Source organism: Calidris pugnax, unplaced genomic scaffold (assembly GCF_001431845.1).
Source record: "Calidris pugnax isolate Ruff unplaced genomic scaffold, ASM143184v1 scaffold56, whole genome shotgun sequence".
Classification (NCBI taxonomy): domain Eukaryota; kingdom Metazoa; phylum Chordata; class Aves; order Charadriiformes; family Scolopacidae; genus Calidris; species Calidris pugnax.
In genome coordinates, this window is record NW_015090839.1 from 5,586,179 (window position 1) to 5,599,289 (window position 13,111).

Sequence of the window (13,111 nt, forward strand, 5' to 3'; positions counted from 1 at the left end):
CCCGCCAGCGGCAGGGCAGCGGGCTGAAAGCCCGGGTCGTGCCCCGAGCGAAGGAGCCGAGCGGCAGAGGGAGGATGGCGGGGTAAGTGCTGCGGCTGGGGGGGGGACACCTTGCTGGGGGTGCGCAGCGTGAGCCCCGGAGGAGCCCCGCGGCGGCGGAGGGGCCGGGTCCCGTCCCGGGCTGCATCCCGGGGGTCTCTCCTTCCATCCAGCCCCGGGCGCTGCCTCGTCCCCCGCGGGATGCCCGGGGCAGTCACACGGGGTGATGTGCGGGGGGGCCGGGGCCGTGCCGCCCCTCGGCTGGCTCTGGCGCTGCCACCGGGCCTCGGAGCGGAGCAGGAGCCCGCTCGGTGCTCGCTCTCGTGCCATGCATCTGTCCCACACGTGTGGCGGGCGGTCACGCTACTCCTGCCCCGCCGATACATCGTGCTTGTGTGTGTCCGTCTGCAGTCACGCACGTGTGAGTGAGTGTGAGGCAGGCGGGATGGTGGGTGTGCTGCCGGCTGCCCGTCGCACGGGGATGGGTGATTTAGGAGCACGCTGGATGGGATGCCCTTCTACCTACCCGAAAGGAGGGTGTAGAGAGGCGGGGGCCGGTCTCTTCTCCCAAGTTACAGATGATAGGACAAGGGGTAATGGGTTCAAGTTGTGCCAGGGTAGGTTTAGACTGGACATTAGGAAACAATTCTTCACAGAGAGAGTGGTTGGGCATTGGAATAGGCTGCCCAGGGAGGTGCTTGAGTCACCATCCCTGGCTGTGTTTAAGAACTGTTTAGATGTGGTGTTGGGGGATATGGTGTAGGGGAGAACTTTAGAGTAGGGTGGATGGCTGGACTCGATGATCCCGAGGGTCTCTTCCAGCCTAGATGATTCTGTGATTCTGCTGACGTATCGGGGCTTCGGCAGGTCGGACAGCCGTGCGGCACGGCCAGTGTTCGACTGGCACTCTCCGGGTCTGCCTGCGGCCATCCCAGAAGGCGTGTGGGGTGGGGGGCTGCCGGGGGGCAGGCAGCGTGGCCGTGGTTTGCAGGGGGCTGGAGCCTGGCTGCTGCCCCTCTTGCTGCAGGTACCTGGCCCCTTGGCTCCGTCCTCCCATAATGGGCCCCTTGTAAGCGCTCGGCGCGGCAGCTTCCCATGGCTTCAGCTGGCTCAGCCGGGGGAGGCTTCCTACGGCTCGCCTGGCAGGGCCGCTTCCAGCTCAGGTCTCTGGCTGCAGCCCTGTGGAGGTGGAGGGGGGATCGTATGGCAGGGCCAGCTGCTCCGCTGCGAGGGGAGCCTGCGAGCGGGACGCCTGGCGCGGCGCTGATGTACCCTCCGGCCCTGGGCCCCCTCCTCTCCCGTTCCCTCTCTGCTGCCCCGTGGCTGATGCCCCTCCTGATGAGCTCCTCTGCAGCCGGGAAGTGATACCGAAGGTGTTGTGTGGGCCGTTTGACCGACCGGTGTGGCAGCGTGTGCCCGCTCTCCGTGCCCAGGGCTTATTGCCCGCTGACACGGGCAGAGACTTCTGCTAACATCAGGTGGGGAGCTTCACTAGAATAGAAGAGGCATCTTAATCCCTGATACTTGCCTCCCTGCAAAACTTAAAGACTGAGATGTCCCCTCTGCCTAGTTTCCTACAACAAATCCACAGAAGCAGTAAACCCAAACTTGTTCTTCTTCCCATGATGTTCGATATTCAAAGTATTTCTCGATAGTGGATGGTCAATGGCAGGCAGGTCTCGAGCAGATTTTGGCTTACCCAGTCCATTAGCCTTGGCTTTGTCAGCCGCCCAGAGGGAAGATCTGGGAAGATCCAGTCCTGCTCAGTCAGGTTTGGGCTTTTCTGGGCTCAGCTGGAGCGTTGTCAGTGTTGCTTTGGGATTGTGTGGCAGGTTGATTGGATTTGAGTCATCTGAGATGTAGCCCGTTTCTTTTCAATGACTACCCTGAATAGTCTCCACCAGGTTTTCAGGCTGCAGCAGCCTTTGGTGACAGCAGCCATCCCACACTGCTCTCAGGAGCAGGTGGGCAGCCCCAAGGTCCACACTGCGTCCAGAAGAGTGGGGAACCTCTTTGCTACTACCTTTCTATCATCCCTTAACCAAGGAGGTAAATGGGGCTGGTTGGTCCAGCGCTTAGGCTCTGTTGATGCTAGGTTTGGCTTTCTGGGGTACTGAAGAATGCTGTTGCTGTAGAGGAAGGAAGAGCTGTGCCTTGGTGCTGTGTCTCCTGCGCAGCTGAGCTGTGCTCTCTGCCTCTGCTCTGCCCTGGAAAGATGAGGGCTGGGGATATGGGACTTGCTCTGATCCCAAAGAACTTGAACTCTGGAATGCGCGTATAATAGCTTGTCAGTAGCTCCAAATCGGCACTGTTTAAACTTCTCTATGACCTACTGTCTTTGGAGCTTATGAGAAAGCTTAGCTGAAATAATTGTCCGTGAGTAACCACATGGCTTTACTCCTCATGGAAAGCGAGCTGCTGCTGCCTCCAGCCATTCAGTGAGACTCCATCCTTCCACCTCATCCATCTTCTTACGTCCCTTGCTGCACCGGACACGTTTCCATCCAGGAAACTCAGGGCCCCTAAAAAACTTCATTTCATGATGTTTCATTTTTTTGCCAGGTGGGATATTTTCTGTTCTTCTATTTACACAGAACTCTTACTACTCTCTAGTATGACAACCTTCATTTTCCCTTACTCAGGTAGCTTTGCAGGCTGCATTAAACCCTGGTGCTATTTATTTATACAGTTACTTTGGCCTAAATTCTCAAGTTGTGCGTGGGTTGCCTTTCCCAATTCCACAGTCAGAATTCTCTGCTGGTACCTCCAGGGGCCTCACACAGTCTTTGCTTGAAAAATCCCTTTATTAGCACTATATCCTTTTCTGGATAATTATTTTCTTGCCTTGTTTGATAGCAACATACCCAAAATTGAGATTTTTTTTTTTCCTTGGGGTCTGTTTGGATGTGTCTGTCACCTTGCTCACGTCTGACCTCATTGCAGGTGGGACCTGCTGCCACCCTGCCGTGAGTGCATCCAACTGCAAGTCTTGCAAGAGCTGGGTTTTAGTATTTTCTTGTGATAGCTCTTTGTGAGGTGACTTTTCACACCACAGTAAATATTGCAGAAAATTACTGTCTCCTAACACTGAGTGAGGAAAACAATCCAGCCCCCAAAGCATCTCTGCTTTGCTGTGCTCTGCTTCACCTGCCTGTTTGCTCCCCCCTGACTGGTGTGCAAGCACACACCAGTCCCTGCTGCTGCAGATGAACTACCAGTACCACAGAGCAGGTGATTTCCCAGTCCAGGGTGTTCAGACTGATGTTAAAAGTGCTTATAGGTTCATTGATGCAGCTTCTGGTCCGTGGAAAGGTTTTCCTTTTGAGTGTGGTGGGGTAGGGAGCTCCCAAGCCCTGACATGCTTCAGCTGTGGCTGGATACACCCCTAATTTGTGTCACCTGTGACATGACCCTCCTCATTCCTCTGCCTTGTGCCTGGGAGGCTGGGTCTCAGTGGTGATCCTCAGGTGATGCACACGAGATCAGAGAAAGGTGGGTAACGGGGGAGCAGTCTGGGGAAGCCTGTCTGGACAATTTTCAGGGACATGTGAGGCTCCCCAAATAACAGGCTGGGAGTACCACACTCTCTCCTTCTGTCTCCCACTTTCTTTTTGTGTGTTCTGCAACCCCAGTCTTTGCTTAATTGCTCTTGTAGACACCATCTGCAGCTATACAGTCCTGCTTTACCCAGGCTGTGTGGGATACAGGTTCTCGCTGCAGTGTGTGTGTTGGACTGCTCAGGAGTGGAGGCAGTTAATGCTGATGTGGACTTGGCAGAGGATTTTCAGTGGCTCATCGATGCCAGCAGCCTTTTGCTAATGTTCTTCATTGGGTCTGACTGCAAATATTTCATATGCAGTTGGATGAAGTTCACTGTCCTGCAGTAGAAAGGCAGACCTGATGATCTAATGGTCCCCCTGGCCTTCTGCGAGGATGCTGTAAATGACCTGAATGGAGTCAGTGTATCTGGCAGCAGAGACTGCTGCATGATGTTGAAAGATGATGCATCGATTGCTGCTAAAATAAATCTTGAAAAAAAATGGTTCTACTGAATGCTTCAGAAACAGTATGTGATCATTGGTGAGGCTGTGCACATGCCGAAACTATGTGAAGCCATGATCTTACTACTGTTCTCTTGCTTTCCTTCCCCCTAGTGCTTGTTACAGTTGCTTGGCTCATGGTTTCATAAATCACTGCAAGATCTCACAGGCTTGTATCACCCTGGGCATCACTTTGTAAAAGGGGGGAGGGGGCTGATCCTGATGGTGGTCTCTGGCTGCTGCAAAGCAGGTGATGAAGGATGCGATTGCTGCAGGTCCTTTGCCCAAGGTGCAGGTTGTGCCTGTCCCTCCAGTCAGGGCCATGAACAGTACTTCTGGGTGTAGGGAGGCTCCATGGCACTGGTTTCAGCTCTGTGAGGGGTGTCAGGGTGATGCCTTTCCAGAAAAGGAGTAGTACCTGGCACCACCTGTGCATAGAGCTCTCACAACGTGCCAGGGGCTACGCCTGGGCACAGATGGTGCATGTGAGCTGCTGAGTGAGGAGCAGGCTTGGTTTGCAGTTGCTTACTGCTGTCTGTGCTCTTCGGAGACCTCAGGGCATACCTGGCAGGAGGTGAGATGTGGATCCAGTGCCTCACCCTGTGTTTGGCCAGACAGGCAAACCTGAAGGCCAAGGTCTGCACTGGTGAGCTGTGCCTTAGGGCTTTCCCTGGCACTGTGGCTATTCAGCTCTCTCTGCTATTCAACTCCCTTTCCCTCCAAAAAGGGGAAACTGGCTATTGGAAATGGTCTCTGCTCTGCTCTGAGCTGAGCCCGGAACTATTTTGGAAGGTGTTAAGTGGCCCATGAGCCCTGTAGCAGTGCAGTGTTACAGGCAATCAAGTCCCAGCATCTGGGAACGTGTCCCTGTGGTGTGTGTCCCACCCCCCCCCTCCTCCATTTCTGAGGAACGATTTGTGTTAGGTGACCTGGCCCTTGGGAAGGTAAATGTGTTAATTAACCTATTCCACTGAGAAGGAGGCAGAGACAGGGAAGACAGATGGTTTGCCCAAGGCTTGTTTTGGCATCAGGCAGGGCTGGGGATAGGGCATGCCTGTGCAGCGTGACCTGGTGTGAGTGTTCAGTTTGGGAGGCCTGTGTGAGGACACCTTCTGCTCTCCTCTGATCTGTGGCTGTGTTGAGCTTCTTTCCACCTGGGAGAGCTGCTAACCCCTCCACCTGCCCACCCATCCTCTGGTCCCCCTGCACCCCAGGCTGCCCAGGGTGAGGGGAAGAGTCCTGCTCCCCTCCCCAGCTGCTGTGGTTCCAGTGCCAAGGGGTGGGTAAGCAGGAGGCAGCCCGAGTGCTTCACAGTTATGAGTGTGGCTTTGTCTCACGTCGTTGTTGGGTCTGCAAGGGGCTTGGTGCATCATGGCACCCAGCAGGTCCCCTTGCTGGGCAGCTCTGCCTGCTGCCGTGGAAGCTCCTGTCCCCTGTGCTCGTGCCTGAGACACATCATTGCCCAAAGTGTTGGCAAGGGCACATGCAGCAGGTCACGTGCAGCTGGGGGCCACCACTCTCTCGAGCACCGTTCCTCCACGCTGTAAACATGCCGTGCTCCTTAAACCTCCTGGGATTCATTCTGAATTCTTTGTAAGGCAGTGAAAACCACATGGCGTTCAAGCCATGCAAATGTCAACTAAAGGCTTTAAGTAGAACCAGACGTGCTCAGGACTGGGCACATGCGGCAAAGCCCTCATAGCTATTTCCCACTGCTGATGCCTTTGCTCACCTGAAGCCCTATCCTATATGAGGTTCTGCTCACTAGGCTTTCATCGGGAAATAATTGTGATCCTTCTCTGCCCTCCGGTACTACCTACATGTTGCTTCTCCCAAGTGCTCACTTCCAGTCCTGGAAGTCCTCCCTATCTCCATCTCTGCCCATTCTCTCAACCAGGTGGTTATGGAAGGAAGGGACATTCCTGCCCAGGTTCTCCCTCTTTCCCTGCCTCCGAGGGCATCTCTACTAGGTTGTTCCCCTCTGAGCATGCCTTGCTGTCCCCCCTTGAGGAGCATTGCCCTGGCACTAACATCTCCCTTCACCTGGGGTTGGCAACTCATGTCTGGAGTTGGCAGTGACATAGAGGGTCTCTGTTAATGAGAGGTTTGTGCTGAACCCAACAGGGGCTTCATGCCTTCCAGAGTGGTCTTGTCTGCTCAGGCTTGTCTCCCTGTCTGTTTTAGTCCTGTACCTTTCCTCCAGCAACCTCTGGCTTGCTGTTGGCATTGAGAGCAGCTAGCAGCGTACTCCCCCCAGCGTGCGTGTGAGAGGTGTAGATAAAACTTGAATTTTAATTCTCTGAAGAACTAATAGCGTGATTCAAGGCTAAAACAGCTTCTCTGGAGGAGGTAGTTATTTTGCCTACGAGAAACAACCTCTGATTGTGTCGGTACGTTGAGGTGGGAAAGGGCAAGGGCTTTTCTCTTTGAATGAACTGGCTGAGTCTGACTTGCAAGGTGGTTTCAGCCATGCTGAGGGAAGAATGGGAGCCGTGACAGTCTGAGCAAAGATGTTTATGCTGCTGCTTGGAGCAGAGTCCCTCAGCAGACCTTAATTACTTCATGGTCTGCTCCAGCTCTGTGGTTTTCACTCTTTACTGATCTGGACACTAAAAAGTTTAAGGCCTTTGGTGGGCTCTTATGCAGAAAGTAAATGAAAGTTTGCTTTCCTTGGATCCTTTCTGGGAATGTCTTAAAGAAGAGACCCATAGATCTCCTTGGGTTGACAGGCAAAAGGCTGGAAATCAGTGCTGTAGCCCAGCCAGAGCAGATGTGAGTGGATGCAAGAATTACTTTGCCTTGTGCTGTTTGCAGGAAATCACACCAAGGGAATTTAAGTGCTTTCTGCCTGTAAAAATCTACTCAGGTTAATAAAACGTTGATCCTGAAGGGCTGGATAACACTTTACAAATGATGTGGCCTCTCAGACCACTTCCCCTTCCCACATGGAGAGATTGTATCTCTCCAGGCAGCCTCGTTCATGAACACCAGAACAATCCTTGGCATGCCTGCTACCCACTGCCTTTGGCTTTCCTAAAACGTGAGCCCCACAGCTTGAGGTCTGGCACTTCTGGAGTCTCATCTCATGCCATGTGGATGCAGGAGTCACGAGGATGCCGGTTCAGAGCAGGATCGTCTTCTGACCCTGCTGTGTTCATGTGAAAGTCAATCCAGAAGACAAATGTGCATGTTTCCGTGGTTCCTGTAAATTCTGTCAGCAGCTCCGACTGCCTTGTCCAGTGTTAGAAATAAACCATGCTCCCCACTTTGTTTCCAGAGGCTTTCCAGAGCTTTCAGGCTGCGTATTTCTGACTCTTTATCTTTTGATGACTGTACTCTCCCATCTACCTAGACACGCAGCAGTTACACATTCCCAAAGCCTTCCCTCCGTGGTGAGTAAATATTCTTGAAAAGTGACCTGCAACTTCTTATTCCTTTCCATTACAGAAGTGTAAATAGGAGATGTGACCGGAGGAAGCAGGATTAGCAATCTGCATCTTCTTAGACTCATAGAATGGTTAGAGTTGGAAGGGACCTTAAAGATCATTGAGTTCCAACCCCCCTGCCCTGGGCAGGGACACCTCCTTCTAGAGCAGGTAGCTCAAAGCCCCATCCAACCTGGCCTTGAACACTTCTTATTCCTTTTCATTATAGATGTGTAAATGGGAGATGTGACCGGGGGATTAGCAGGATTAGCAGCTTCCTTGGGCATGGCAGAGCACCTCTCAGAGGCACAGCACTGTCCCTGAGAGCTGCATGCTGGCAGTGATCCCCACCTGAAAACATGTAATAAGGGAGAGGTGGGGAGGACGCCGTTCATGCGAAGTTGTTGACTAAAAAGTTGTTGCGGCAAAGTGCTGGAATTCACCCCCATAGAAACAATGTGAGCATTCTGGAGTTAGTCTAGCACCCTGCCCATCAAGCAGGCACAAATTTCATCGGATGGAGGAGTCCCCCCAGCCCCCAGGGTGGCTTTGCCAGAGGCAGATAGCGAATGTGGGACTGGGTTGCTCGGCGGGGAGCGAGCCGGGGAGCGGGTGGTGGGGCTGCTGGCCGTCCCTCCCTCCCTGCCGGGGCGGGGGCCGAGCGATGAGCAGCAGCAATCAGGCACTGAATGAAGCGTTGTCTGTGGCCAAAGCAGCTCAGGACACTTGCGGAGGCGAGACGCTATGACCAAAGTTGGAATCAGGCCCGATTTACACCCCGCCACCACAGAGTGCCATGAGATCTTTAGTGACCGCCCGCCGCCAGCCTCCGATTGCTCTCAGGAGGAAAGTGGTTCCTGGGTGCCAGGAGCACAATATAATGCTGGTTCGAAAGGGAGATACTCCCTGAGGGGTCGCTCGCACTGCAGCATTCACATAGTCCTTGGGGGTTTCTTTTCCAAGCATTTAAACAACCCAGCCCTTGTCCCATTGGTTTTGATCTCAGCTGCTGGTCCATCTGGAAGGAAATATCAGATGCTGCAGGAAATAATTTGATGGGTGACTCAGAGGTGCTGGCTGCAGAGCGACCTCAGCTTCCCTTCTCCTAACCGCCCTCTTTTGTCTCTCTGCTTAGGCCAAATGTCTGCGGCAGACAGTGTTGCCCAGGATGGACCACAGCTCCCGGCACAAACCGCTGCATCAAACGTGAGTATGACAGTCTCAGCCAGTGCAGGTCTTGTGACGCACCCCTGAAAAGCCCTTGAGTACTGCTGTCACCCTGCACACATCCCCTGCACTGTGCCGGGGCAGGAGGTGGACCATGGGGTCCCCGGAGGCAGCTCTCCCCACCTGCTGGCTAAGTCTGAGCCCGCTGGATAATTACAGCTTTACTTTATTATTGCTATTAGTGTCCATCCCAAGCAGGGTTGTGTTGGGGCAAGGCATTGCAACGGCACATTTATGGGCGAGTTTCTCACCGTCCTGCTTGGAGCAAAAGGCAGGTCTGTGAAAGCCCCAGCAGGTGGGAACCAGCAGAGTAGGGCTGTGCTCACGTGGGCGAGCGTTGCTGATGCTGGGGGGGAAAACCAGGGCTGCAAATTGCCCGAGTGCTATTAAGGAAAGCAATTAATGGAGTTGGTACTGGGGCTGGGAGGGATGGGGCTGGAGCGTGGTGTGGCACATGGGACGTGTAAAATGGTGGGGAGCTGGAGGGTGCTCCTGCAGAGCGGGAACTGCCCAGCCAGGGTGCTCTTGCCTGCCCACAGAGGGGTTAATAAGGGCTCTGCTCCTCTGGAGTGTCCTGCCACAGCCCCGGGGACTGAGATCATTCTGGGCTCCCCAGCGCAGCACTGGGAGGGAAGGGGTTTGGGCAGGCACCAGTGTGACACATGCCAGATACAGCTGCACTGTCATAGAATCATAGAATCACATGGGGGTGGAAGGGACCTCTGGAGATCATCTAGTCCAACCCCCCTGCCAAAGTGGGTCCACCCAGAGCAGGTTGCACAGGAACTTGTCCAGGCGGGTTTTGAATGTCTCCAAAGGAGACTCCACCACCTCTCTGAGCAGCCTGTTCTAGGGATCTGCCACTATCACAGTAAAGAAGTTCCTCCTCACGTTTAGGTAGAACTTCTTATATTCAAGTTTGTGCCCGTTTCCTCTTGTCTTGTCACTGGGCACCACTGAAAAAAGACCAGCCCTGTCCTGACACCCACCCTTTAAGTATTTATAAGCATTGATTAGATCCCCCCTCAGCCTTCTCTTCTCTAGGCTAAAAAGACCCAAGTCCCTCAGCCTCTCCTCATAGGAGAGATGCTCCAGGCTCCTCATCATCTTCGTAGCCCTCTGCTGTCCCCTCTCCAGCAGTTCCCTGTCCTTCCAGAACTGGGGAGCCCAGAACTGGAAACAGTAGTGTCATCCCCATCCCCAGGAGCTCCGCAGTCACAACCTGGCCCCTGTCGCGATCCCTGTCCCTAAAGGACGGGGTTACACCACCCAGCCCACCCGCAGGCCCGGGCAGCTCAGAGGACAGGGAGTACACAGGCACCGGGCCGGCTTTCTGGAGGGGAACGCCCTGCCTGGAATAGCTGAGAGCATCTGCCTTCACTCGAGTGGCAGCAGCTGCCCAGATGTTTTCGCAGGGAAAGAAGCTGAGCTTTGTTTGCGGGGGGATCTCACGGCGCTTCGGCGGCGCGGGGGTAATGGCATTAGCCATCGCTGTTCGGGAGCGAGGGGCCAAGGGCTGACTCACCTCCCTGCTCCCTCTCCCCCCTTCCCCGGCCGACAGAAGCCAAACGGTAGAGAGCATGCTGTGCTGCCAGACAGCGTCTGTAAACACAGCGCGGGGCCAGCCGTGGCAGCATCTTTCTCTCATTAGGGATTTTCCTAGGAGCAGTAGATCCGGGCCGGCCGCCACGCAGCCTTGTCTAGTGGCCGCTCAGGTGCTGGCCCTTTGTTCCCAAGGATTCATTAAATGGATACTTTTGACATGATTTGGTCTGACGGTGTCCCCCCCACCGACCGGGGACGGTAAATCTCAGACAGGTCTGAGGTGGAGACCGGTAAACAGCGTTTCATTCCCAGCTACCTCCCTCGCTGGGCTTTTCTGCTGGAGTTCAAGCTGCTGGGGACGTTCAGCTGTTTTTAAGGCTGCCAAGGCAAGCTGGATGGCTTGTCCCAGTTAGTTTCTGCACTGTAATGCTATTTAATGTCTGATCCCATGGTCTTTGACAGGGGACGTTTCAGGGAAGTTAGCAGGATAGAAATGCAGCCAGAGGAAACCTCTTAGTGCAGTGAAGCAGCAAAGAATTTGGCATTTGGATCTTGGGCAGGACCTTGGTTTTGATGGGTCTGAGCCTGGGTGCAGGAGAGAAGATAGGCCAAATTGCTGCCTTTGTATGCTCCCTATCATCTACCCAGCAGTGTAGATTTCTTCCTTCTCCACCCGTGCTTTTCCAGGGTCTTTCCTCTTGCAACATCTCTGCATATGAATGAACTCTAGACCTGGGCAGGTTTCTGTAGACTATTGGTTTAATTCCATCTTCGAGGACCAAGGTGCAGTGAGGACACGGGGAGTTTTCAGAGAGGCAATGACTGGGAAGATGAAAAAGAGAAATCTCTCGCTTTGGGACATTGATGTTTTCTGCGAAAGTGGAAGTGAGCTAAGGTAGCTTAAGAGGAAGATCTCACCTGCTTGCAATGGGCTTGGTTTCTACCCACGTGCTGCAAGGTCACCACTCTGAACTGCATACAGGACATCCTGTGGGGCTCCAGAGGTTTTTCCACAGGGGAGGATGTCAGGGACAATGAGCTACATCTGAACTTGGGCCGGAGGAGTTCATCCAACCTCCTGCCTGTTTAACTTCACCCTGGGGTGAGACTCAGGGGTTTATGCCTTGGCTTTGGTGGAGAAGAAATCCGTACACACAAGCTGGCCAGAAGCCCCCTTACACTGCCCGTATTTCAGGGGCTGCAGTGCACACTTGTCAATAATTTAGCTGCTGCCTATTAGCTCATCATCCTTCCCCTCTGCTTCCGAGCAGGGGAATACTCTTGCTCAGCCTCCCAGCATTAGTTCATCAACCTCCCCTTTCATCAGCATTATTTACTATAGTTCTCTGCTGCTTCCCAAGATAGCAGCCTGGGCTGGGCTGGTAATGCAGGGTGAGCTTTTTTTCCGACACGAATATTATAAAGCTTAAAAGAAACATTTTTAATCAGCAGCTTGGGAAGGACTAAATAAATTCATGCACTTTCTAATCTTGTACAGATGGTCTTGCGGTTAAGATACTGGATGAAGGCGCAGGGATTGCAGGATGAGTTGCTGGCTCTGCTGTGGTCTCACAGTGTGTCTTCAGACAGTCACATTAACACCTGGGGCTTTTCCACATCTGCAAAATGGAGATGACATTCAATGCTCTCTCCTATTGTCTGTCTTCTGTGCAGTGACTGTAGGGTTTTTTTGAGCCCAGATTGTTTTTCACTGAAGTTCTGTTTTCCCTCCCTGTTACTCCTGCGTTGCTGTTATTGCTGTTGCCTGCCTGTCAGCCTGTACAGATCTCGCTTGTGTTGAATTGTCCATCCCTTCTGGCTTTGCTAACACCATCAGAGCTTTAAGTTAGAGCTGAGATTACATATTGCTCTGCACAAATAAGCAAACTTATCCATGAGAAAGTGGACTAAATCACCCCAGTGGTACAAGTCCTTCAGCATCTTCCCAGTTCTCCTGTGGATGCCTAGCTGGATGGACAGGTTCCACCACATTTAAATGGGACTGATCAGGAGCTGCTTACAGTAAAGATCAACACCACTCTCCTAAACCTAAAGCACCTGCAGAGCAGCAGGGACACAGTTATTGAATGTCACCTTGCAATGTCTGAAAGGAATAGAAAGTCATTCATGATTAACAAGTGGCTTAGGGAATGGTGCCACAAACAAAATTTTGGGTTTTTCGACCTTGGCAAACTTCATACGGCACAAGGTCTGCTAGTAACAGATGGGGAACATCTGTCTCAGAAGGGCAGGAAGATTCTAGCACATAAATTGGCATAGCTTGTCAAAAGGGCTTTAAACTAGGCTTGAAGGGGGAGGGGGTTAAATACAGGAGCACTAGAGACGAGCTTAAGGACACCCTCCAGCCTGCCATTGGACTTGAAGCAAGAAATAATGGACCAAGAGCCCCTGAGGTAATAGGAGACAGGAGGGTTGCAGCCACAAAGCATCTTGGGGGATCAGTGGAGTGTCCCTCTAAGAACATGACGTGGCCAGCAGACCAGCTGAAATGTCTCTACACTAATGCACACAGCATGGGCAACAAGCAGGAGGAACTGGAAGCTATCCTGCTACAGGAAAGCTATGACATAGTAGCAATTACGGAAACTTGGTGGGATGACTCCTATGACTGGAGTGTGGCCATCAATGGGTACAAGCTGTTCAGAAGGGACAGGAGTGGAAGAAGGGGTGGAGGTGTTGCCCTCTATGTAAAGAAGTGGCTAGAATGTGAAGAGTTGTTGCTAAAGAGTAGCCATGACCAGGTCGAAAGTTTATGGGTAGGAATTAGGGATTGGGACAACAAAGGGAGCCTTGTGGTAGGAGTCTACTACAGGC

General features: G+C 53.0%; 1 protein-coding gene across 3 annotated transcripts in view; it reads left to right on the forward strand.

Annotated features, from left to right (window-relative positions):
• The first annotated feature begins 6 nt into the window (after positions 1 to 6).
• Positions 7 to 13,111, forward strand: part of LTBP2 (latent transforming growth factor beta binding protein 2) — a 78,190-nt gene continuing 65,085 nt past the window's right edge. For all 3 annotated transcript variants that reach the window (XM_014942049.1, XM_014942051.1, XM_014942050.1), the window contains exons 1-2: positions 7 to 82; positions 8,640 to 8,710. In XM_014942049.1, coding sequence (XP_014797535.1) covers positions 75 to 82; positions 8,640 to 8,710 — 79 coding nt within the window. In that variant the 5' untranslated portion in view covers positions 7 to 74. The remainder of the gene's footprint in view (positions 83 to 8,639; positions 8,711 to 13,111) is intronic.